This window comes from Lampris incognitus, chromosome 2, assembly GCF_029633865.1.
Source record: "Lampris incognitus isolate fLamInc1 chromosome 2, fLamInc1.hap2, whole genome shotgun sequence".
Lineage (NCBI taxonomy): Eukaryota > Metazoa > Chordata > Actinopteri > Lampriformes > Lampridae > Lampris > Lampris incognitus.
This window is the reverse complement of record NC_079212.1, coordinates 25,712,630-25,738,165: the sequence shown is the minus strand read 5'-3', so window position 1 is coordinate 25,738,165 and position 25,536 is coordinate 25,712,630. Positions and strand designations below refer to the sequence as shown.

Genomic DNA, 25,536 nt, shown 5'->3' with positions numbered 1-25,536 from the left:
ACTTTACACTTCTTTTTTTTTCTCTGAGAAGGATATCCTGTTTCCACATATCCCCCCTCTCCTCTAATGTTTTTGTATCTTCTCACCTTGTCTCCTCTGAAGCTCTCAGGCAGGACCCAATAGTAGATATCACTGGGGATATCAGAAAAGGAGCGGTAGGCAACTTCAGAGGAGCCTCTCTGAGAAATTCCCTCGGAGATAGTTTTAGTGTTGGCGCTGTTGGAAAGCGAGAACAGCTGCCCGTTCACTCCTCCATGAACCTGAGAGACAAACAGAACAGATTGCCTGCCTGTGATGGCCTTTCAATACCAATATCTTTTTAGTGACACAGCAAAACCATTGTTCGTACTTTACATGCAACTATTATAAATCTAAATGTAGAGTAGCTTGGCTAAAGCAGCACATTTGTGCAAGGGCAACATAGCAAATGCATTTGCCCGTACCTCACCCAGTCACAGTTTGGTAACCTACCTGGTCCCTACTCCAAGAAGAGCTGGCACACTGCTTCGTAACGCCCATACAGAAACACTGTAAGCAGCCATCTGGGTTGGCCTCGGAAAGGTGGAAGGATCCGGGCTTACACTCATCACACTGAGCACCTGCCACGTTGTTCTGCAACCGACACACACATGCACACAGACACACAAACACACACGTGTCATCCATCTGCCTGAGTAGCCTATCATTTCTATCATGAAAATGGCAGTAAAAGTGGGACACTTAGCCCAAGTCAGTAACACAAAGAATTCCAGATTTAACTACAGGTACTTATGTAGTTGGGGTCATTGGGATCATTAAGTCTCATTTTGTCAATATGGTGTAATGATCTCATACCTTGCAACTGCATGGCCTGCTATTTGAGTTGATTGTACCTCTGTTATCACACTTGGGGTTCTCTGAAGGAGTAGAGGAGAGGAAAAGAGATGAAGTATGGGGAGGAAAGCACACCTGGACATGTTCCCACCACTCTGCATACCTGAACCATGAGCGCATACTGTATTATACTTTCAGGAGTAGGCGCTTGTGGTAATCATTACATAGGGTCATGACTGTCTACTAGTCATAGTACTGGATGAATGAAGTAAAATATAACACAGGCAATGATCTCTAGGCAAATGTCTAGAGATCGCTGATGAATTGTCTAGTGGCACTTTGCTTCACTTTGGATAAAAGCATCTGTCAAATGAGTAAATGTAAATGTAAATGTAGGCGAAACACTCAATGAGACTTCTGACCGCTCACCCAATGCTTGGAATGAAGAATTTTAAAGTTGAGGATGACATATGTCAGATGCCATATGTTTACTCACGATTTGGAACACATTTTCCATTGGGCTGAAGAGGGTCACCCTGGTAACCAGGAGCACACCTACAATAATATGAAAATTAGCCTTTCATCTATCAAAGATGTAGCATCTAGTCCTTATTCATGGAATTTACGTTATGTTTTGTCATTGTTTTTAGCAAAACAATACATTATCCTACAAATTACGACACTCAATCATCATCATGGTATAAGTCTCTGCAGACTTATGTACCACCCGTAAAAATCCATTCATCCTTCAATTTTTATTTTCAAGCTAGGAAACCATCACTGGCCATGTCTAAGTGGTGAATTTGCTCAGTTTAAGGACATATGGCATCAGTTGTCCTCACTTTTCACAGCGTCTTCCTGTGTAGCCGGGCTGACAGGCATCACAGGTTGCCTGTTGGTCTGTATCCAGGAAGCAGGTGTCAGAAAACCTACAAACACATCCCGAAACCAAAATGAGGAGCTAGAAATGGCAAATGGACTGCATTTATATGGCGCTTTTCATGTCTACCAACCACACAAAGCACTTTACAGTAAATTCACCCATTGATACACACATTCATACACTGATGGTGGAGGCTGCCATGCAAGGCACCAACCTGCTCATCAGGGGCAGTTAGGAGTTCAGTGTCTTGCTCAAGGACACTTTGCCGGTGCCATGCTGGTCACAAGTTGAAATGGGAAATGAATAAACTAGTGTTCTAATTCTGAATCAGCCCCGGGGAATTCAAAACTACAGGGCGAAACAACTCTTTCCATTCCCTCCCATGGGTGTGTGTGTGTGTGTTTGTGTGTGTGTGTCTTTGAGGTCTCTATGTGCGTGTGTTTGTTTTTTCTGTGTGTATATGTGTGTATGCATGGGTGTGTCAGTTTCTAGGTGTGTGTGTGTGTGTTTGGTATGGGTGTTTGACTGTGTGGTGACACTCTTACCTACGGGATGTTTCACTGTACGGGCAGGGGCAGGGCTTGCAGTCATCGGGTCGACCTCGGCTAGGGTCACCAAAGTAGCCGGGACGACATTTGTCACACTGAGGGCCTTCTGTGTTGTGCTGGCAGCTCTGTAGGGAGGGAGAATACATTGCTCATTCTTTCCCAATATCATCACTCAAAATAGATTTAAGAGGTGAGGAACCGTTTTTAATCGGCCAACTTCAATTCTCCACATTAAAAAGATGTGAATGATGAATGCTATATGATTGACAATCAAGCTGGCCAATGTGGAGCTTGCTCTCACCAGACAGTGGCCGCTGATAGGATCACAGGCGCTGGCATGTCCATTGCAGTTACAGCCAGCACAGGTGCCCAGATAGGGACCACCGGGGATGCGCTCAAAACTAGATGAACACATCTCGCAGGATAGGCCAGAGTAACCAGGTGGACATCTGGGAGCGACAATTATGGGTTATTACTTGCTGAGAATTCTCACAAATCCTATTTATGTACAAAGATACTTGAGTATTGAATGTATGAGTGTCACTGTATTCCTGTGTACTGCATTGCAGCGACACTCATTCATTACAAATGTGACTGGAAAGGTCCAAACTGGCTCATTGCATGCATTGTCTGTAGGTTGCTGGTTTACTCAAACGTGTAATACTTTCTCATATCAGAGCTTTTTCCTCAAACTCCAAAATACCACCTGAGAACACTTTATCTAAGGGTCTTTTCCTACCTGCACTCTTCAACATCCTTAGCGTGACCCCGGGTACTAAACTCCACAGTGGTGGTGTCCATAACAATGTCGCTAAGCGCCACACTGACCATATGGTTGTCATAGATAGTGCGGATGTTGATGCTGTCCAGGTTGGCCAGTGTCATCATTAGCTCCTCGCGGCTCACTGACCGACCGTTGGACTGCTGCCAGTTTTCCTGAAACGATAACAAGAACCAGTCCTACTGAGGAAGACATGCAAGTAACATGTAGGGCACGTGAGGCTCATTTAATTTTACATGACAAAAAACTCTAGTGCTAAGTTCTGATAGGTCCCATCTGAAGCTACAACCTTATGCATAACTGAGCAGCAACTTTGTGTAGTTATTATATTTCAGTTATTGTTCAATAACTACATTGTTTCACTAATATGCAATTCATGATTAATTATTACCAGTTAAAAAATAATTTCTGTGCTTTAATTTACAATATCATGGTGTTTTTTGTCATCTTCTAGAAAGCTTTGTGTCAAGTTTAACAATGGCACTGCTCTACAGTTATTGTAAAACACAACCGCTCATGGATTATTTAAATATTTTTCAAAACAATTTTTTTTCTTTTTTTTTGGGGGGGGGGGGGTTTCTCCCCTTTTCTCCCCAATTGCATCCGGCCAATTACACCACTCTTCTGGGCTCTCCCGGTCGCTGCTCCATCCCCTCTGCCGAGCCAGGGGAGGGTTGCAGACTACCACATGCTTGCTCCGATATATGTGGAGTCGCCAGCTGCTTCTTTTCACCTGACAGTGAGGAGTTTCACCAGGGGGATGTAGCATGTAGGAGGATCACACTATTCCCCCCCCCAGTTCCCCCTCCCCCATGAACAGGCACCCCGACTGACCAGAGGAGGTGCTAGTGCAGTGACCAGGACACATACCCACATCCGACTTCCCACCCGCAGACACGGCAAATTGTGTCTGTAGGGATGTCCGACCAAGCCGGAGGTAACACAGGGATTCGAACTGGCGATCCCTGTGTTGGTAAGCAATGGAACAGACTGCTACGCTACCCGAACGCCCCTACATTTCTCCAAATGTTTTTCATCATCGACTTACTTCAGTGAATTTGATCTCTTTCTGGTTGACCACTCGGGCAGGGGTGGCATTACCTCTACGGTACACAAGCCTGCGCCCATTCCCTACCAGGATCAGATCTGGTTTCTCCTCAGGCTCAGTGAGACCACGGGCCAGTGTGTACCGCACCTTGTACTTCAGGGACCCTCCATAAGAGTCAATCTATAAACACATGGAATACTACATTTGAATTCAATTCAATAAAATAAAAATAATTTGCTCTTTCAATCTCTCTCTATGTCTCTTCCTCTCTCTTCATATCTATCAAAAATGCATAAATAATACATACAGTATGCGTGTACATGTGGATTTGTGTATGTGTGTGTGCATGTGTGTGTGTGAGGAACATGGTACATACATTTATGTATTTAACTTTCTATTTTTCTGCTAATGTAGGAACACTAAAGGTCAGCAAAAATGCATGTGAACAATTTTCATTCTTTGCCTTGTTGCCTAGGAACTGCCGCGGCAGGGTCCAATAGGAGTCAAGGATGAGGAAACGGCGAGATAGGTCGACGAGCTGGAACTCCTCCATTTCAGGGTTAATGAGGAGCTGGGTGGAAGAGAGAGGAGGAGTGCCTGGCCTAGAGGGGTATGTAACATTCACGCCTGGAGAACAGAAAGATAGAGAAAGAGAGAGAGAGAGAGAGAAGTAGTATCGATGGAAAGGTTATTACCCTAATTAGATCTTCACATTACCCATTTCACAATCCACTTGTTCTATTTTATGCTTGTATTGATCACCAGACTGTTATGATGAGTGCAAAACTTTCCAAAGAGGTACTCTAAGTAGACTGATAAGTTTCTAAGCTGAAGAAAATTTCATCTATTTTATGGGCATTATCAGCCTCAGTGCCTTTTAAGTCATCTTCATCAGTGAAGCGCAGGCTGATCTGGTTGCGGTAGCGGCCGGTGGCCTGGCAGTTCTTTGTGATTCCAGCACAGAAGCAGGATACACAGCGACCCTCCACGCTGAAGAGGCCATCAGGACAGTTGCCTGGCATGAAGGGAGGAAGTTAATACTGGATATCAGACAAATATTCCTGATATGTATATACAGATATTATAGTTATCTATATACTATACACTTCAATGGCATGTGTTAATAAGGCTCTTTGTTTAGAGGCTGGAGATAAAATCAGCCAAGTCACTCCCGTCAATTTCCTCAATTTTACATGTGCACAATTCAAAGTTAATCACATTTTACAGCACTTGAGAAAATACTTCTCTGTAAAACATGTCTTTGCTTATCGAGCGAAATCTGTTTTCTAGTATTATGAAAATGTAACCCTCACTATAAATCTTCATAATTTTTTTATTTTCCCCCCTTTTTCTTCCCAGTTGTATATGGCCAATTACCCCACTCTTCCGAGCCATCCTGGTCACTGCTCCACCTCCTCTGCCACCCCGGGGAGGACTGCAGACTACCACATGCCTCCTCCGATACATGTGGAGTCGCCAGCCGCTTCTTTTCACCTGACAGTGAGGAGTTTCACCAGGGAGATGTAGTGCGTGGGAGGATCACGCTATTCTCCCCGGTTCCCCCTCCCCCCTGAACAGGTGCCCCATCTGACCAGAGAAGGCACTAGTGCAGCGACCAGGACACATACCCACATCCAGATTCCCACCTGCAGACACAGCCAATTGTGTTTTTAGGGACGCCCGACCAAGCCAGATGTAACACGAGGATTCGAACTGACGAGCCCCGTGTTGGGAGGCAACGGAATAGACCGCTACGCTACCCAGATGCCCTCTAAATCTTCACACTTCTGCTGTTAATTTTCATACAAATCCAACAATGCTTTGGAAACATCCAAAGAAAAATGAAAAAAAAATTCATGTATACTATTCACAATTATATCTAGCTAAAGGTAGGAACTTTTTGTTACAATTCACAACCATTTCTTATATGTAACATAGTACATTTACAGTGTGCTTTCAGTGGGTTTTTAGATAGGGAGCCATAGCCTGCATAAGCCACAAATGTGTCATGCCATTGAACAGATGTGTCTCTGATAACGAACAAGTACAGGAACTGCTCTGGAACAGCTTCTGTATTACAACTACGGGTCAGTACATCAGAACAATAAACCTTCAACTACACACAAGTGGGTATGAATGAAGCCTCGGTACCTGAGCCTGGCGTCTGTGTGAGAGTCAGCACACCATCAGGAATACCAAACACTAGGCCCTTTGCGTTAATGGCTTCACAGCTGTATGCTCCCTGATCCGCCTCCTTCACATCGCGGATGGTCAGGGTGCCACGACCATTTTCACTGGTCATAGAAATCCTGAAGCCATAGAGAGAAAGGCATTACTTAGAGCATGATGCCCCTTTAACATGAAAATACACTGCTTCACTCCCTCTATAGCAAGACTGGCTGATAAGATGAAGATAGAAAAGTTGACAAATTCACTCTCATTTTGAAACTTCTGTTCTGAATCAGTCTGGCAAGACTCTCAACCCAGATGTGGAGGTCTCATTTGAGACAGCTCAGAGAGCGCAACATATGTTTTCTCCATACAAAACATGGGACAGAATTCTTTGGAAAAAAAACTTCTCAGGATTTAAAAGCTATCAGTTCCAATGAAATCATCCATCCATCCATTATCCAAGCTGCTTATCCCAATTGGGGTCGCGGGATGCTGGAGCCTATCCCAGCAGTCATTGGGCGGCAGGCGGGGAGACACCCTGGACAGGCCGCCAGTCCATCACAGGGCCGACACATTCACACCTAGGGACAATTTAGTATGGCCGATTCACTGACCTACATGTCTTTGGACTGTGGGAGGAAACCAGAGCACCCGGAGGAAACCCACGCAGACATGGGGAGAACATGCAAACTCCACACAAGAGACGACCTGGGATGACCCCCAAGGTTGGACAGCCCCGGGGTTCGAACCCTGGACCTTCTTGCTGTGAGGCAAGCCAACCACTGTGCAACCATGCTGCCCTCCCAATGAAATCAAAAACACTGAAACTAATTTCTTGCACATTCAATTACAATGCACACCATAATGTGATAGACTCCAGCATCCCCGCGACCCTGTGTAGGATAAGCAGTTTGGATAATGGATGTTTTTCATTATGATCTAGATCAGAGTTGGGGGAAATAAGGGAATAATTATTTGAATCAAACCCACCTGCCGCTAACAGGGATGTGTCCCCAGTTGAGTCTCCAGGTGACGATGGGGGTTGGCACTCCCACAGCCTGACAGGAGAACGTCACTGTCTCCCCCCGTATTGCTTGAACAGACTCTTCTGGAGGGCTTGTCACCGAAGGAGGAGCTAAACGTTAAATGATAAATGTTTAATGTGACACACAGTCAAGATGGGAACAGTTTGAGGCTCATACATAAGTGCACATTTACAAAAAAATCCCCAAAAAAACAGCCTCAACCGCAACCGCAAAAAGGTTGGCATGTGACTGGTAATTGGTGACTCGGTGAATGTTGCTCTGCATGAAAGTCGGAGGAAATATAACAAAACTCTCTGCCATGGATGTACAATTTCCTCTCAGTTCTCATCACCGGATGGTTCACAAAAACCTCAGTGTCTCTGTCACCACATGTGTGAAAAGAGGGTGGCTCGCTACAAACAGGGAACAAAGGAACCCAGAGCGTGACTATATAGGAGGGCCAAAGTGGCAGAGACAGAGTGAGGGAGGGAGAGATAGACATATAGAGGGAGAGAGAGAGAGAGAGAGAGAGAGAGAGAGCAAAAAGTAAAGGAAACAGAGAAACCTTTGTGTGCGATGAACGAAAGAAAGGAAAATGAAAGAGAGCAGAGGGACCCGTGGTCTGGAACTTACTGCAGCCAAACTCATCAGAGCGATCGGGACAATCTGGCTCCTCGTCACACTGATAGCTAGCTGGGATGCAGGTACGGTCACTCAGGCACACAAACTGCTCAGGGGCACATGTGTCCCTGGGACCCTTAGTGGCTGCAGAGGTGGAAAATATGGAGACATACACTAAATATGAGTCATTCTTACACACTGGCTTCAATTCAGGGACAGAGAGGCTGAGGAGTGAGGCCACAGCTTTAATAAATCAAGGGATCAACTTTGAGGCTCAACCGTTTCAAGACTCACGGCAGTCTGTTTCATCTGAGTTGTCCTCACAGTCATTGTCTCCATCACAGCGCCAAAGCTTAAGTGCACAGCGGCCATTTTTACATTTGAACTCGTTGGGCTCACAGGGGGAGGGAGTACCTGACAGACAGAAGGGTAAGCGTGAATGCTGGTGTGTGAGTGTGTGTGCACATGCACAGGCGCGTGCACGTGTACGTGTTTATGTGTGTGCATGTCCGTCCAGGTTTTTAATGACTCACCACATCGGAACTCATCGCTTCCATCAGAGCAGTCCCTCTCCCCGTCACAGAGGTAGTCCCTTGGAATACACTCTCCACTTTGGCAGGTGGCTTGGTCGGCCCTGCAGGGTCCAGGGGGGCTTGGGGGCCGGGGGGGCTTCTTGATGGGGGTGGTGGTAATGGGAGTGGTAGGGGTAACCGGACTGGGCTGTCTCAGATCTAAAAACAATCTCTGATTAACTGACCTTTCATTGCGAGTGGAAGGTTCGAGATAGTGTTCTCTTTCCCAAAATATGCACAAAGATAAAAAAAGGAGCTGGTGGCTCAACATGTCACTACTCCATGTGGATTCATATTCACTACTCCATGCTACATTGCCAGCCATGTTACAGCCTGTCTTGCGAGTCAAGCCAGAGCCACTCACCGCAATCTGTCTCGTCACTCATGTCTCTGCAATCAGGTCTGTTGTCACACAGATATTCCATCAGGATACACGTTCCATCACCACACCTGTGCTCATCTGCCATGCAGGGTCTAATGCTGGGGGTTACTGGGGGGCATATGGGGATGACAGGGGCAGGCATTCATTGTTGAAAGACGTACAAGCAAAGACTACAGTACAACTTCAAAAACACAATGCTTGTGACCTTGTCTCATGTTTTTTTAATGTATGAAAACAAATTAATGACACATGAGTAGTAAGTCCCCAGTGTTTCAGTTCTGTCAGGGTGCAGTAAAGTACCCAGCGGTATGAGGAACTTTCCTACTATTAAGACGAAAATTTTCATTTTAAAATGACATTATATTAAGGGTCTTAGATTTGAGGGGGGTTTTTTGGATTTTGGAGGGATATGGGAATAGTTTTAGGAACATGATGACAGTTTTGTAAATGTGTCGATGCATTACCTGTACCACTACGTCTAAGAACCTTTCCTAGGGTCTATAACTGATCCATGCTAACAAAGAATATTGTGGTTTGATACACACTTACTGTTGTGTGTGTGTGTGTGTGTGTGTGTGTGTGTGTGTGTGTGTGTGTGTGTGTGTGTGTGTGTGTGTGTGTGCGTGTGTGCGTGTGTGCGTGTGTGTGTGTGGTTGGGGGGGGGTCAAAAGCTGGTTGTGATTTCAACAAACAGCAGCAATCATGATCAAAGTCATGCCATGCAACGATCCTTGTCATCGTCTAGCTTTACGCACCATAGAGCATAAAGCTGGGCTTGGGGTGCTTTTCACATACTTGCTCTACATAGGTGCTTGCATGCATAACATTTGTCGAAGACTGCATGTCCGGTATAACACATGTCCAACGTATTGGCTATCGTCAAAGTTCAAGGTCATGAGGAGGAAACGGCAAGACTCTTCATTCTAAAAACGCAGCAAAGTTATCTAATATCTACAACATCTCCATCAGTCACCATGCAACAGGCATGGCACAGTACAAACCTGGCACAGCCATAGGCTCCACTGCGGGCAGAGCTTGAGCTAAAAACCAGACAAAACACATTAAGGGTACTGCCTACCCCTTGGCTAGATCTTCGCACTGCTGCAAAACTGTGGTATAGCCGACAGCAGCTATGAAAGTGTATAGTATAGCACTTTCAGTCAATGCAGGGTTGTGCAAAGGCCTCTCATTTTAAGCTTGCATACTGCAGGATAAACACCTTTCCGCTTTACCCGAGCTTTGGACTCACCTTCTCCCAGCCGCCGGAACTGAAAGCCCTGGACTGATGTAATGTAGGAAGCAATGGCTCCCTCCTTCACCACACTGTACAACACACTGCGGATCTGCTCATCATTGCTGTTGTAGTCAGAGCCCACATCCAACTCCACAAAAACGTCTACACCATCCTCTCTTATCATCTTCCTGCAGAGGCCAAGTGAGACCAAGACAGTGGGTTACCAAGACAGTCAGATGAGCAAAACTTGTTGAGGATGAAATTAAATTATACTAATCAATGTTTGTGTGTGTAGCATCATATCCAGCAGATACTGCACTGTGCTTTTTGTATCAAATGTTATATCATCCATGAGAGTGGTTCCTATTCTCTATAAATGTGAGTCACAAACAAAAAGTTAATGACTCACTACAAGTCTATGCTGCAGGGGCCTGTGCTCCATAACCCTGTTTGGCTAAAACATCGAGACAGAGGTACACAGCTGCAGGGTATCTACTCTGAGTGAGTCACAAGGCCAGATTTATTGGGATGGTGTTCTTACTTGATGAGGACCACGCTGACTGTCTGAACACCAGGGATCCTGTTGTACTCTGACTCCAGCTGGAGACGAGAACGCAGACAGGACAGATGAGTTTGGATCAACAAACCTTTGGTTTATTTTCAGATATCAAATTAAATGCACTTGAATCTAGGAATCTGTAACTTGCGGTTAAAGCTGAAAAAAAGAAAAATCAGAAATGAAAGCGGAGGCATTATCCTGCATTACATGTCCCGGCATTTACCGAGATTAAAATGACAGGCGCTTCACGTGATCAGAATTGTGTGTATGGGGTTATGCCAGACATCTGTATGAACATTAATAGACTGTGTGGAGATGATTACAGGCCCTACCGTGTCCACCACTGCATCGGAGACCTCAATGAAGGCTGGGGAGAAAATATCCTCCAGCTCAGCGCTGTAGACCAGTGAGTCGGTGAAGTTGACTAGCGCTCTGTAATAGACTGGAGACACAGAGAGGGAAGGAGAAATTGTCGGCAAAACCACACGATAACCGACAACAACCACAACATCAGCACTAATATTCATCTGTTCCAGATGTTTGGATACTGTAAGCCAGATTATGAATACTATTTCCCTCACGGTAAGTGGAAGACCCTATCCGGGAAGATTTGGAATACTGGATAGGCTAACGTTTGGGAATAATCTCCTTTCAAGAAGTCTTTCTTTCCCCAAGGGAAATAAAAACTGAAGAGCATTACTGTGGCTGAGATGAGAGCCAAATACAAATTATGGTGTCTATTTTCATATCTTACTTGTGGTGAGGTCTGTGCTAAAACTGTGGACTGCAGCGCTGCACCACGCATACATGCGTACTAACAAGAGGCACACGCTGACACATGCACAGAAACACCCACACACACAAATATAACCAACAAAATTACAGTATCAGTGTTTCTTTCTCTCTGTGTCTCGCCCTCTGGAGCATTGAGACAAAAAGAAAAACAGCGCAGTAGCAAAAAATTTATCTGTAACGCAGAACAACACACAGACTGTTCTACAAAACGATTAATCAATGGCACCAATCTGCTACAGAATCTATGATATGAGTCATGGTGACTCGATCCAGATTTGCTGAGTGAAAGCTGGTGACATCCGGAGGTTAGAAGGGAAGTTGGCGTTTTAGTCAGCATCACAACGATGCTGATGGCTTCAGAGGAACTAAAAAAAAAAATTTTTTTTTGGGGGTGCCTAAACATGCCTCCCACTCCCACCAAGTCACACACGTCAGGCAAGCTCGCCAAAAGCAAAGGGGGTTGAAACAGGTTTCTGCAGACTGAATACAGAGGCTATCCTGACTTGCCGCTCAACACCGAGTACAGTAAGTAGGTCAACTCTTTGAAGACAGGGTGCTGGTCTGTCAGAAATGGGTCAATGGGGGCTTTACGGCAGAAACTTAAATTAGCCCTGAGCCTTGGTTTTAACCTTTTGGGGGGCACTGGATGTCTGAGTTATTGCTTTTATTGAACCAATACAACTGAGATCACACCAGGTAAGCTCTCGAACATTTGCCGACTGGTTTAATCTTCTGGTACTCGTGGTATTGTGCTACATCACCAACCCTACATACCTGGTACACAAACGGTTGCAAACAAACCATTACAAACAAATACTGATCCAGGTCAGTCCATCATGACATTTTTACCTACACAAGTGATTTTTAAGAATGTAGTGAAAGATGCGTCTCAGGATTATCTAACAATGCTGCTCTGAGAGGGCCCAAATTCCACTGGACTTCCCATGATTAAACTGCAAGAACAGATGAATGAGTATTTGAAATACTTGGGTTTATTAATAATGGTGCACACTATCTTATTTCCTATCAGTGCATCTAACTAGGATGGAATGATGAGGTTTCACCCGTTGTTCAGAGTAGATGTTAAGTCAGTGTTATGGTTTGTTTTGGGGTTTTTTTTGGATCCCAAATCTTTAAATTCAAACTGTCAGTTTGCTTGTCTTAAGTTAAAAACATTTAAATTTAATGGGACATTCTTAAGACCGAATTTTTGAATTACATGAATTTCTAATCATCAATTAAAATGTCAGATGGATCCTTACGATACCAACGTCAGAATTTCAGCCCGTCAACCTTTAAATAGCTCATGGCCCAGACCCTTGGGGCACGCCATTATAACACTCTTGCCAACATCTCGATGAGATCGTTCTGCCAGCCTCTGGTTTCGGGCTAGTTGTGTGGGTTTTGTAGAGGAAGCCAATATTTATACTGTTCATTGCAGTCAGATGCTACTTGGCATAGCCAAAGCAAAGAACATTGTTCCCTGTGGGCACAGACTGAGACTCTTGTCACGTACCAACACAGGCATGTACGGCACACAAGTACACATGCATATAAACGTGTGTAAACAAACCTATAGATGTGTTTACAGTGTGAAAAAATACACACACACACACACGCACACACACTTTCCTGATTTGTTTTCCTTATCCCTCTCTGCTGCTCCATTGATAATTGCGCATCTCTTGGCATTCAGATGATGACAGCAGGCATTCATCACGCATACCGGGTGCAACTTAATTAAAAGTTAAAGACCTTTGTGTCTAACACAAAGGCTATGTATTCATTGTGATCAGGGCTAGCGGGGAGATTTGCCATGTGCTCCACAGCCTGAGCTTTGGCTGGTTTACAGCTGCCTTCTCAAAACAGTGCTGAATTTCCTTTCATTACACACAGCATTGGCACTACATTGGCTGGTCGCTCCAAGACGCCTTCCATTCTTGATGAGAAAAGACCTCATTTGTGGCAGAGTAAACTGAACACTGGCTATGAAAACACACAATGGGGCGAATCTGTACAGCGGAGCCGCAGGCATCCGCGTAGCCTGGCAGGCGGCCTGAAAACATGCTCGCTGCAAGGGCCGTTACCACCAGCCCCATAGGAAGAGCTGTCAGGGATTTGAATATGGTAGCGGCGGACAGGCAACATCAAAGTGACTCATCAAAGCTCCTCATTTGACCCGCGGATAATCTAATCACTTGAGCGGGCACTCACCGGCAGGTTAACGGCGGCGGCCCCAGTGCTCTCTGAGCTTGCCGCCTTGACATTGCAGCCTGGCAAGTGCAGAGCCGCCATCGCCTGCAATCCTTTGATTAGTGTGAGGGGTTGCGGCCTCCTGCTAACAAGTAGCCCCCTTTTCCCCCAAAACCCATTCTCCTGCGCATTGCTCGTCATTTCCAACGGGAAGGGGAAATCCACCACCACTACTACCATCAAGGGAGATGGAACTGGAGGACTTGCAGACATGACGGGTGGCATGGGAAAAAAAAAGAAAGTGTGGAAAAATAGCATTCCAAACTCTTAATTCTCAAACTTATTTAGCTATTAAAGCTGCGCAGCAGAACTGTGGCCGCTTTGTGTGATGGGCCCCCTCCAAACACACAGTGGCCTATGCCGAAGACAAAGACCTGATTGAGCTGCGAGCCCGGCATGGCCTTTAAAATCCAGCCACATACGGCTTGACCTTCAACCCCCCCAGCCAGCGCCTATGGCATCAACCCAACACCACCCGACCCACTGAGAGAGGGAGACTCAGAACCCGCAAAAACAGGGTCCAAACCACAATACCCCATTACACCAGAGACACTTTCAAAAGTGAGATCTTTTATTTCCTCCTCCCTTTCCCTGCACCCACCCCTCCCTTCCTCTGTCTGTCTGTCTCTCTCACTCCTGCTAAAACCTGGGAACCACTTCCTTGGACAGAGCTTTTATACAGAGGAACCCTGCTACTTAACCCTTTTCCTGGTGGTCAGCCAAAAAGCTCTGTTTGCTACTCTCTGGGTAGCTCCTGGGAATGACTTTAGCCAGTATTAAGCCGGCCTCTTTCTGGCTCCAACAGCACACAATGTAAAAATGAAAAAAATAAAAACACTATTGTGTATGGGAGGACGCTCCTTATTGACAACCGTGAAACCATGAAACCCACCGGCAATGATCATGTGAAACTGTGTGTTCACACAGCTAGGATGAGCCATCTGCATAGAGCTAAAATTACAAAAAGCTCCTTTTAAATTACAAGTGCGAAACACACCACATTATCTTTGAAAGATTTGCCTGACCCCGGGGACAGACGACTCAACTCAAAGATCTCTTTATTTAGTTCTCAACTGGAAGTGCGAGTGTTGTTATTGGGAGTGAGATGAATTCTCTATTTATTACTCGATGGAACAACCCCATCATTTTCCACTGGCATAAGGAAGGACCGGGAGAAGGCTGCAAGATGCTTGGAAAAAAACACACCGGCTGGGCTCGAACACAACATGCCCACGCCGAATCCTCCCTTGGAATGCCATCTGAGAGCACATGTGGAAATGAGAGTGCATAACCGAGGGAAGCAGGTGAGAGATGAGAGCTCCAAGCTGTTTGACCACAGAAGTGAGCAGAAGAAGTTCATCAGTAATTGTAGAGGAATACAAAAGAAACTGTAGGAAAAGACTTACTGTAGTCTGGTTCGACCGGGCTCTGGATCTTCCCCAGAAAGTGAGACTCCCACCAGTGAGCTATTGCAAGTGGTTAGATGCATGAGGAAAGGGGCAGGGGCCAAGTGACAAGGAGGAGAGACGTGATGTAGGGGTCAAAGGGATAAAAACAAGAGTCAAAGGTCAAGGGTGTAACAAGACAAGGATATGGGGAAAAGGACAAAGTTAGGCGGGCAGGTGCAGAGAATTGTGTCAGGCAAGCGTTAAGAGAAAATGAAATGCGTGAGAGAGAGAGAACAGAAAGTGACAATTAGGAAGAGAATTGCTAAAACAGTTGCCTTAACAGGAAACAGGTGTTCTGGTGAAAAAAAATGTGCAAAACATGTGATTTGTATCCATGTGAGGAAAAGTTTCACCACACAAGTAATCAGCCAAGAAAGTTTGAGTGTAAAGAAATGAGGACATATGTCAGTCATTACAATTTCTGATGACACTGGAAATGTCAACGCCAAAACCATGTTTGCACCACCTCTAATCCCATGAAGCAGGACCATTGACAGCCAAGTTGGATGTTGCACAGAGGTCGCATCATTCATCAATTGTCTCAAAACACACGGGACTGTATGGGCCGACAGTGTTGAGGAGAGGAGGTCAGGAGGATATCCTACAGACCGAAAACACAGTCCCAAACCCCACACTCTTTACATCCCCACGTTCACACAGTCACACCCTGGAGCCATGCAATGACATTAGGAGGAGCAGCTTCCTGTTTTCCTTGTTTGATGGAAAATCCCAGCTCCATCCCAACAGTTTATTAGCAATGGTTAGCTCACTGCACTGGCAAAGGAACCAATGCCCATCCTCTTTTTCACGGTGAATCATTCAGTCTTCTGTGACTTCAGCTGCAGCGTGGGGCACCTAGTAGTTCTGAAGCTGTTACTCGGGGACATTATAATTAAAGATGAAGAATTTCAGAGAAATCCAGCAAAAGCTTACAAGATTGTAAACAATACTTAAACTGGCAATAATTAAATATTGTCACTTATCTTTCTGTGGAGTTGTTTCAGGATGAAATTTGGATGTTGTCAGATTGTGATACAGTTCTGTTGTATGGATTAATGGTCATGAGAATCTATTTCCTAAAACTCACAAAATTAGGTCTGAAATAGTTGACGGAAGTATTTTAAAAACTAGTTTGGTTTGATATTATACCATTACCAAACTGCTCAATGTGATGGATCTCATTTGAATTCTTTAAACATGGTATTTTTACATATGTAATCAGATACCATGATATATATCAATATATCTTCATATATCATATGATGATATATTGATATATTATGACATCCCACTCCCTATGTATTTATATGATACCTGCAGCATTTTAATTTCTCTAAGAAGTAATTGTTAAAAAAAAGAAAAGATATCTACCAGTCTTCTGTGAGGTCCTCTATGATTATTGTGATCATAATATTTTCCTTATCGCCCAACACTAACACAACCATTTAGCAGCGTTTTAAGTACCTGAGTAAAGAAGATCTGATCCTCTTACACTGTGTCAACAAGATTTTCATCAAATTCTCCAGTCCTGGCTCAGTGTAAGTCCACTCCATAAACTTAGACAGACAGCTGTATACAGAACGCCTTCTCAATAAAGTGACTGTGCTGTGTCCAGCTGTTTTCCAGCTGCACACACAAAAACATAGGGCCGCTTCACACATGCTGTCGCTGCAGTGAGTCTTTCAGAAGGTAATTCTCTAATACCTCTACTGCCTCCATGCATGCTCAATTCTCTAATTCTCTAATGCAGGTTTACAGTAATGATATATTTGTAAAATATGTTCTTCTGAGGTCACAAAGTGCATGTGATTTAAGAATGTAAATACGGTTGTTGATATTATTAGGTCAAGAATACAGATGCAGTTGGTGGGCTAAGGCAAGGTGGGGAGGAAAGAAAGCAGAAAGACAGAAAACTTGCCCTTCCCAAACCATTTGATGTTTCTCATGAATGGTGACCCCGGCCTAATTAGTGTTAATGAAGCATCCGCTACTTCAAAGCACTCAGAGATGTTGTGATCTTTCTAGGTCCTAAGTGCCATCAGAGAGGGAAAGCCAGAGAGAAGGGGGTAACTAACAGCTTAACGGTCTTCTCTTTTATGTGCCAGAAAAGGCAACCCTCATTCACCAAAACAAAGTGCCCACTGTACAGTTCACAGGCAGAAACTTCAACAACAAAAAAAGAAGAAAAAAAAAAGAAAAGTTATTTCTCTTATCTGCAAGAAGCTAGTTCTGCTCGTGAGGTCATTTGTAATTAAGTAATTTGCAAGTAATTAAGTAAGCAATTTTTATGTCAGTTTTCAGTACTGCTGTCTGCATAGAGTGGTCGCATATGTATTGAAGTATCAAAGTATCGAATCCCTGGAGAGGTATTATTACTATCATAATGGACCTTCCCTTGAGTGTAACCAGGAAGCAACAGACCAACTGTGGAGTGCTATCCAAATAAACTCTCCGATCTGGGGGAATTTGGGGACAACTGGAAACACGGCGTAATAAAACTAATCTCTCTTGATTTCTTCTCTTATCTTGAGCAACTGAGAGCAACATACCAAGTCAAATGTCTTGTATTTGATCATACTTGGCCAATAAAACTGACTCTGACTGATAAAACTAACTCTGATCAAACTCTATAATACCATCTGTGACATGGAAAGCCATTGTACTTTGTTCCATCAGTTATGACCATGCCCCTGATATTGCCATGATGAATTAAAGATATCCTAAATATCAGCATACACCCCCCCTCTCAGTGAAGCCCAGAGTGTCCATTTCCTAAAGAGGAGAGGGAAAATGCCCCAGTTCTCGAGGCAACAGGCTTGGTGTTGTCATAACAGAGTACCACAACAAGGAAGAAGGGACTAAAAGTCAAAGCCAGGGACTAAAACTGTTCACTCAACAGCAAAGTAGTATTTCAAAACAATCTCCCCTGGGTGCATTGTGTATGGTCAATGGCCTGTTTATAATTGGAGGATGCATACATTTAGTGGGTTCAGAAAGAATTCAGACTCCTTCACTTTTTGCACACTTTGTGTAGATTTAATTTTGAATGGATAAAATCGCTATTTTTGCCCATCAATCTACACTAAATAACCCATAATAACCCATAATGAGAGAAAACTTTTTTTTTAATAGAAACTTTTGCAAATTTATTAAAAATCAAAAGCTAGAGGCGTCTGGGTAGTGTAGCAGTCTATTCCATTGCCTACCAACACAGGGATCACCGGTTCAAATCCCCGTGTTACCTCTGGCTTGGTCGGGCATCCCTACAGACACAATTTGCCGTGTCTGCAGGTGGGAAGCCAGATGTGGGTATGTGTCCTGGTCGCTGCACTAGCACCTCCTCTGGTTGGTCAGGGTGCCTGTTCAGGGGGGAGGGGGAACTGGGGGGAATAGCGTGATCCTCCCACGTGCTACGTCCCCCTGACGAAACTCCTCACTGTCAGGTGAAAAGAAGCGTCTGGTGACTCCATATGTATGGAGAAGGCATGTGGTAGTCTGCAGCCCTCCCCGGATCAGCAGAGGGGGAGGAGCAGTGACCAGGATGGCTCGGAAGAGTGGTGTAATTGAACAGGTACAATTGGGGAGAAAAAGGGGGGAAAAAATCAAAAGCTGAGTATGCAGACCCTCAACCCCAATTCAGTACTTTGTAGAAGCCTCTTTGGCAGCAATTACAGCTTCGAGTCTTCTTGGTGAAGTCTCTACAAGCTTTGCACACCTGGATTTGGGCAGTTTATCCCATTCTTCCTGGCAGATCCTCTCAAGCTCCATCAGACTGGATGGGAAGCATATGTGAACTGTCAATCGTCAAGTCTCTCCGCTGACAGTCTATAGGGTTTTATGCTGCATTCACATGGAATCCGGTAAACCGTAAACGGCAAACCGGAAGTCAGAGCAGACAGCAGGACAGTAAAATCAGATGAACAGCAATGGCAAATGGCACTGCTGTCCAAAGTAAAGACATTTTAACTTTATTTTAAATTCCACAATGGAATTTACAACCGGATGTTATGTAGCACATCACAAAACAGAAAGGATGCATGAATCGACAGAATTACTGTATATAATTAAACAAAACACATTTGTACAATTTAATTTGCTTCTGCAAACAATAAATCACCATAGCGACCCAAGTACTTTTTTTTAACTGTTCTGCTGTTCCGTCATGCAGTTTGTGGTTTTTTCCCTGTTTCATTTTGCCAACTGCAGCATGAGTCTAAGCTTTGGCTGGGCCACTCAATGACAGTCAGAGACTTGTCCCCGCTGTATGCTTCGGGTCTTTGTCATGCTGAGAGGTGAATCGTTGTCCCAGTCTGAGGTGGAACAGGTTTTTTTGTCAACGACCTCTCTGTATTTGGCTGCATTCATCCTTCCCTAAATTCTGACCAGTCTTCCTGTCCCTGCCGCTAGGAAGCACCCCCACAGCATGACACTGCCACCGCTATGCTTCACCGTAGCGGTGGTGTTAGCCAGATGATTAGCAGTGCCTGGTGTTCCTCAGCCATAGTGCTTGAAGTTCTGCCCAAAGAGTTAAATTTTTGTCGCATCTGACCACAGAATTTTTTTTTGCTCTCAGAGCCCTTTAAATGCTGTTTGGTAAACTCCAAGCGGGCTGTCATATGCCATTCCCTCAAGAGTGGCTTCCGTCTAGTCACTTTAAAGACCTAACTGATGGAGCGCTGCTGAGAGGGTCATCCTTCCGGCAGATGCTGGGATCAGACTACATGATATTTTTGTCTTTCACAATGGTCGTCATGTCAGATTCGGCAATCACTCTAGTCCTGATGAGTCCAAACTTATTCTATTTCACAATTATTGTGCTACTACACTCCTGGGAACGCTCAAAGCTTTAGAAATGGTTGAATACCCTTGCCCTCATCTATGCCTCACCACAATTTCATTGTGAAGGTCTACAGAGAGTTTCTTTGACTTCAGGGCTTGGTTTTTGGCATGATATGAATTGTGAGACCTTATTCACACAGGTGTGTGCCTTTCTAAACTGTCCAATCAATTCAATTTGCCACAGGTGGACTCCAATCACACATCTCAAAGATTCAAAACAAACAGGGTGCGCCTGACCACAACTTGGAGAAACACAGCAAAGGGTCTGAATTCTTACGTAAAAGAGAGATTTACATTTTTGATTTTTAATAAATTTGCAAAAATTTCTAAAAAGCAGGTTTTCACTTTGTCATTATGGGTTATTGAGTGTAGACTGATGTGTAAAAATTGCAATTTTATCCATTTAAACTTAAATCTACAACACAATAAAGTGTGCAAAAGGTGAGGGGGGTCTGAATACTTTCTGAAGCCACTGTATCAAAGGCTAATGCAAACTAGCCCAACAGAGGTACATTGCAATAATTCCAGTGTCCTTCGACAAAACAGCACAGTACTTCTGTATTTTTGTGAATTTCGTTGCATTGTATTCAGAGATACATCAACAACCTCTCCCTCAAGCTCATGTCGTTAGGAATGCAGTGCTGCAGGGATGCCTGTGAGTCTTTGTGTGGCCACCTACGGGAAGCCAAGCAGCGTACAACAACAAAGAGCTCACCAAAATAACTGCAGCTGCCATCGCTTGTCCTTCTGTCCAAATGTAGCTATCTTAGACACTCCCTGATTCACGCACGCACACACACACACACACACACACACACACACACACACACACACACACACACACACACACACACACACACACTGAGATAGAGGCATTGAAACATATGTCTGACCAACTGTCCAGTCACAGAGAGAAGAAAAAAAAAACACTACCGAGTGGGTGGCCTAAACTCAGCTTATCCATTGCCCATCTGAATGACTTTCCATATCCAAACTTCACTGTAAAACCGATAGTGAGGGTTACACAATTTACAACTTCATCTCATATGGTAGCATTTGCTCTCCTCCAGAGAGTATCATTATAGGCTGATCAAAACGATGATGATTCATTCTATTGTTTAGCAAAAAACATAACTTTTTTGGTTGTTGTTGTCTTTTGGTTCGACTAATACTGATGGCTTAAATGAAAATTAGGGTAGCCGCCTCTGTATCTTTCCCAGTTCAATTTCCATTGGCTTCAAGGACAGCATGACCCTGATGTAAAAACACTCTTAATCGAAGACTAAGCAAAACACATCTCCTCTTATCACTTGACACGTCATGCAATATATCTGTGAATGTTCTCATTTCTGTGAATGTTCTCATTCATCCAGGTCATGGGTATCCAAAGGAGTTGAATCAAGTGCAACTGGAATTGGTATATATCCGTGAAGAAATTTCGCCTCTCATCCAAGAGGCTTCCTCAGTTCGTGCCTTTCTGACTAGACAAAGCTAGTCTGACTGGCTGGTGATGAGACTCAGTATTTATCCTCTAGGAGTCGTCTTCACGGATACCAAGTCCAGTTGCACTTGATTCAACTCCTTTGGATAGTCATGCAATATATAACTCCTCAAACCAAAATGTCAGCCAGAATGATTGAATCATGGTGTTTAACTAGAAATACAGATAACTGGAAAAATAGTTTATCTGACGATAAAAAATTTTAAAAAAAAGAAAAGAAAAAAACGGGGCTATTTGCCGCAGTTCTATATGGTAAGGACCATTTGAACATTACAACTCCTTACTTAAGTTGTAATGTGGTCAGGACAGTCTGTGGTGAAATGCCTTTGAAGAATTTCAAACACACTGTAACACTCAGCTCTTCACGTATGAATTCTCAAGCTTTTGATCCAAAATTAGCACTGGGAAGAATTTAGCCTTTTCGGCCTTTCTCTAACCACATCATCATATCAAAATGGACATGGTCCTTTTTTTTCTGGTTGCTAAACAAATAGACAAATAACCGTAGTGCTATGGGAATGCCTATAAGGGGCCTGAGAAAAAAAGAGAAGCTCCTGGAAAAGAGAGATAAACTATATGTCTCCCATACCTCTCTATGGGGACCTGACATTGGAGGTCAAGAGGAAACGCTAATAGCACATGGGAGGGCTGTACTGGACATAACCTTCCCTATCTCTTGAGAAGATGACAGACTGTGATAAGGCTAAAGACAATGGACAAAAGAGGTTCCAAATAGCCTCTTGTCTCTGAAATAGGCTCCAGATGCTTCTCACAGCTTCAATGACTGAATCCGAGACTGGGGGAAATGGGGAATTCCTTAACCTATTGAAAAAACCGACAACAGGATGCAAAGCTGGCTGCAGAAGTGGCACCAATTTCTCATTAGCTCACTGTAATGGAAGGAAGACAGAGAGACTTGGGTGGACACTCTGGCCAGACTAACAGAAGAGAAACTCAGGATAGTAAGGAAACAAATTTCCCTCCTACTGCTGTCCTGCACAAATCTAAATATGGAAATAAACTGACTCCTTGATTCACAGCTGGCAGACTGCGCAGACTTCAAATCCCAACCCACCTCTGAGGAAAGGAAATATATCATTGATACTACTGCATGATTTTAAAATCCTAGATTAATTACCATCTTAAACAACATTGACCTTTAAATGGTAACATAATGCAGGATGCTCACCGTTACCGAAATAACAAACCAAAGTAATAAGACAGAAAATCTTTTCCAATCCAAAGTTTACAGCACAGTATGACACCGCATTAAGCTTTTCAACTTCGTCTCGCATGTGAATAACCCTGTATCGCCCAGAACGGCTCTGCCCCTGACGTTGCACCAAGGTTCCCAGCATAATTTGGATAAAATATTCCCATTGCAAAACAACCTCAAATTCGTTGCTTGAGGCTAAAAGACAACTCTGAACTATTGCAATGATGTGAACATTATCAATATTAAGGCACAATTTCCCACAACTCCAATCATTCATTTGTTCATTCTAAACAGCTGTACTAATTGCATCTGGTTCAATTAATTGTCTTCACGCTTACTAGCCTACTCAAAATCATACAGAAACATTGTCATCCAGAAATACATTTGTTTAGCTAACATGTTAAAAGCTCACCTGGGGCCTCATGTAGCAATCGTTACTATGGGCAAATTTGTGCGTACACACCCATGGGATTTTTTAGCCCCGAAGTTTACCTCAGAGACCAGCGTAGTCCCTGGGTAACCCATGAATTTAGACACTGACTGGCTAACATTGATGTCTTTGCAGGCCTGGGCGAGTGCTCGTTGCAAGAGGTAGACAATAGATGTTAGGCAGAATGAATTACAAATAACCATCATGCTTTGCCGCTGACTGTCAGACAATCTTAAGGGCTAAAAAATTCCATGGGTGTGTACACACAAATTTGCCCATGGTAACGATTGATACATGAGGCCCATGGCCCCTTTATGTTTTACACTATAATTTAGCAGACAATTTCATCCAAAGCAGCTTACAAGTATCAGCAATTAGCCGATAATTTTGCGTGTCATCCTACACACATCTTTAGAGCACTACAAAGTAATGATATCAACCTCATGAGAATGTGTCATATCAAGTACAAATAGAGCAAGTAAACAAGTTATCCAAAGGAGTTGAATCAAGTGCAACTGGACTTGGTATATATATATATACCAAGTCCAGTTGGTATATATATACCAAGTCCAGTTGCACTTGATTCAACTCCTTTGAATAACCATGACCTGGATGAATGAGAACATTCACAGACAAGTAAACAAGTTATGTCATCAGTAGTGATTAAAGTAGAGGACTGAAGTTACAGCAAAGATAGATGATACCACAAATTAGCATAACAGTAATGCTCAGTGATTAGATATGGATTAAGGGCGAGAGTTTCAAGGCATTTCTTGAATCCAGATTGTGAGTCTGTAGCTCTGATGGAGCCATTTTACACCATTTTGGGAACAGGTGGGAGAGAAGTCTGGACCTTGAGCTGTGCCTTTTTAAAATAGGTATAACCAGCAACTTTCAATAGGTCGAAGGAAGAGGGCGAGCAGGAGTACAGTTCCTTAAACTGCCCCGAACACTAACAGCAGCCCTTCAACTGTTCATACTGACTAGGCCACAAATGAGGGCTATTTCTGTGAATAAGGCACATGCTATATGCCCCGGCTCTGATGTCAGCTTGCAATGCTGGAACCAAAACAATTATTCCGCCATGATGTAAGCGGCTCCACCTGCTTGTCAACTGCCAGTGTCTGACACCAAGGACAAACTAAGAATCAACACACATGACCGGCTAGACTCAGCCATTGATAAAAAAAGAAATAAAAAGTTGGTGAGAACTGACCTTGGGATTTATTTACTAGTGTTTTGATAAAGAAAATAACCACATGTGCATCATGTGATAAGATTTCCACAGCTTGTTATGCACAGGGAAATAAACTTTTTTCTGGGATTTTTTTTCTCCCTTTTTCTACTCAATTGTATACAGCCAATTACCCCACTCTTCTGAGCCATCCCGGTCACTGCTCCACCCCCTCTGCCGATCCGGGGAGGGCTGCAGACTACCACATGCCTCCTCCGATACATGTGGAGTCGCCAGCCGCTTCTTTTCATCTGACAGTGAGGAGTTTCGCCAGGAGGACGTAGTGCATGGGAGGATCACGTTATTCCCCCCAGTTCCCCCTCCCCCCTGAACAGGCGCCCCGACCGACCAGAGGAGGTGCTAGTGCAGCGACCAGGACACATACCCACATCTGGCTTCCCACCCACAGACACGGCCAATTGTGTCTGTAGGGACGCCTGACCAAGCCGGAGGTAACACGGGGATTCGCACCAGCGATCCTCGTGTTGGTAGGCAACGGAATAGACCGCTATGCTACCTGGACACCCGGAAATAAACTTTTTGAAAATATCCACTCAAGACCACATACCATTAGAAAATGGTACCTGTGGTATTGTTTCTCTACTTTTGTTTCTATCATCTCCTAAATGGATCTCAGGGACATGCCTTCAACCGCTAGCTGGTTAAATATACGACAACAAAGTAAGGATTGACATCCTTAATGTATGGTTGGCATAAGGTTGCACAACACATTTACACAATGAAATAGATCTAGACTTTCTATTCTTAACTGTCTAAAAAGAAATCAGTAGATGGAAAAGGCAGCAACAGGGAAAAAAAGTTGACATGACTAAATACTTTCTCAGTTATTCATCATTTCTTTTGTCTGCCGTTGACAAATTTTAACCACATATGTGACATTGTGGTGCCTCACCACACAAGTCCTGAAAAGGCAAACAGGTTTTTAAATCTAGAAAAAAAATCTGACATCAAAAAATTCCTGAAGAGAGGAACAGGTGGGTGGAATGCAAAACAAAGGTGTTTGGCAATGGCTGCCACAGCTTTTATGGTTTATCATGTCTTTCAAGTGTCTTATTGTGCTTTCACCTCCTCCACTAGTGGAAAGGATGAAAGGAAGAAAGGAGATGTTTATATCGCTGAGACAAATCTGAAGCTCTTTATTATGACCAGACACTGAGCTGG

The 25,536-nt window shown here is 43.9% G+C and overlaps 1 protein-coding gene across 1 annotated transcript in view; it reads right to left on the bottom strand.

The window, feature by feature from the left end:
* hspg2 (heparan sulfate proteoglycan 2) overlaps positions 1-25,536 on the bottom strand; it is a 129,021-nt gene that overhangs the window by 64,130 nt on the left and 39,355 nt on the right. The window contains exons 4-24 of the mRNA XM_056302214.1: positions 15,093-15,152; positions 10,971-11,080; positions 10,621-10,679; positions 10,095-10,267; positions 8,828-8,953; positions 8,425-8,622; positions 8,186-8,305; positions 7,904-8,035; positions 7,236-7,380; positions 6,225-6,382; positions 4,948-5,088; positions 4,537-4,700; positions 4,074-4,253; positions 2,984-3,180; positions 2,546-2,693; positions 2,242-2,369; positions 1,656-1,742; positions 1,310-1,368; positions 835-896; positions 472-612; positions 87-260 (exon numbers count right to left, since the gene is read on the bottom strand). Coding sequence (XP_056158189.1) covers positions 87-260; positions 472-612; positions 835-896; positions 1,310-1,368; positions 1,656-1,742; positions 2,242-2,369; positions 2,546-2,693; positions 2,984-3,180; positions 4,074-4,253; positions 4,537-4,700; positions 4,948-5,088; positions 6,225-6,382; positions 7,236-7,380; positions 7,904-8,035; positions 8,186-8,305; positions 8,425-8,622; positions 8,828-8,953; positions 10,095-10,267; positions 10,621-10,679; positions 10,971-11,080; positions 15,093-15,152 — 2,762 coding nt within the window. The remainder of the gene's footprint in view (positions 1-86; positions 261-471; positions 613-834; positions 897-1,309; positions 1,369-1,655; positions 1,743-2,241; positions 2,370-2,545; positions 2,694-2,983; positions 3,181-4,073; positions 4,254-4,536; positions 4,701-4,947; positions 5,089-6,224; positions 6,383-7,235; positions 7,381-7,903; positions 8,036-8,185; positions 8,306-8,424; positions 8,623-8,827; positions 8,954-10,094; positions 10,268-10,620; positions 10,680-10,970; positions 11,081-15,092; positions 15,153-25,536) is intronic.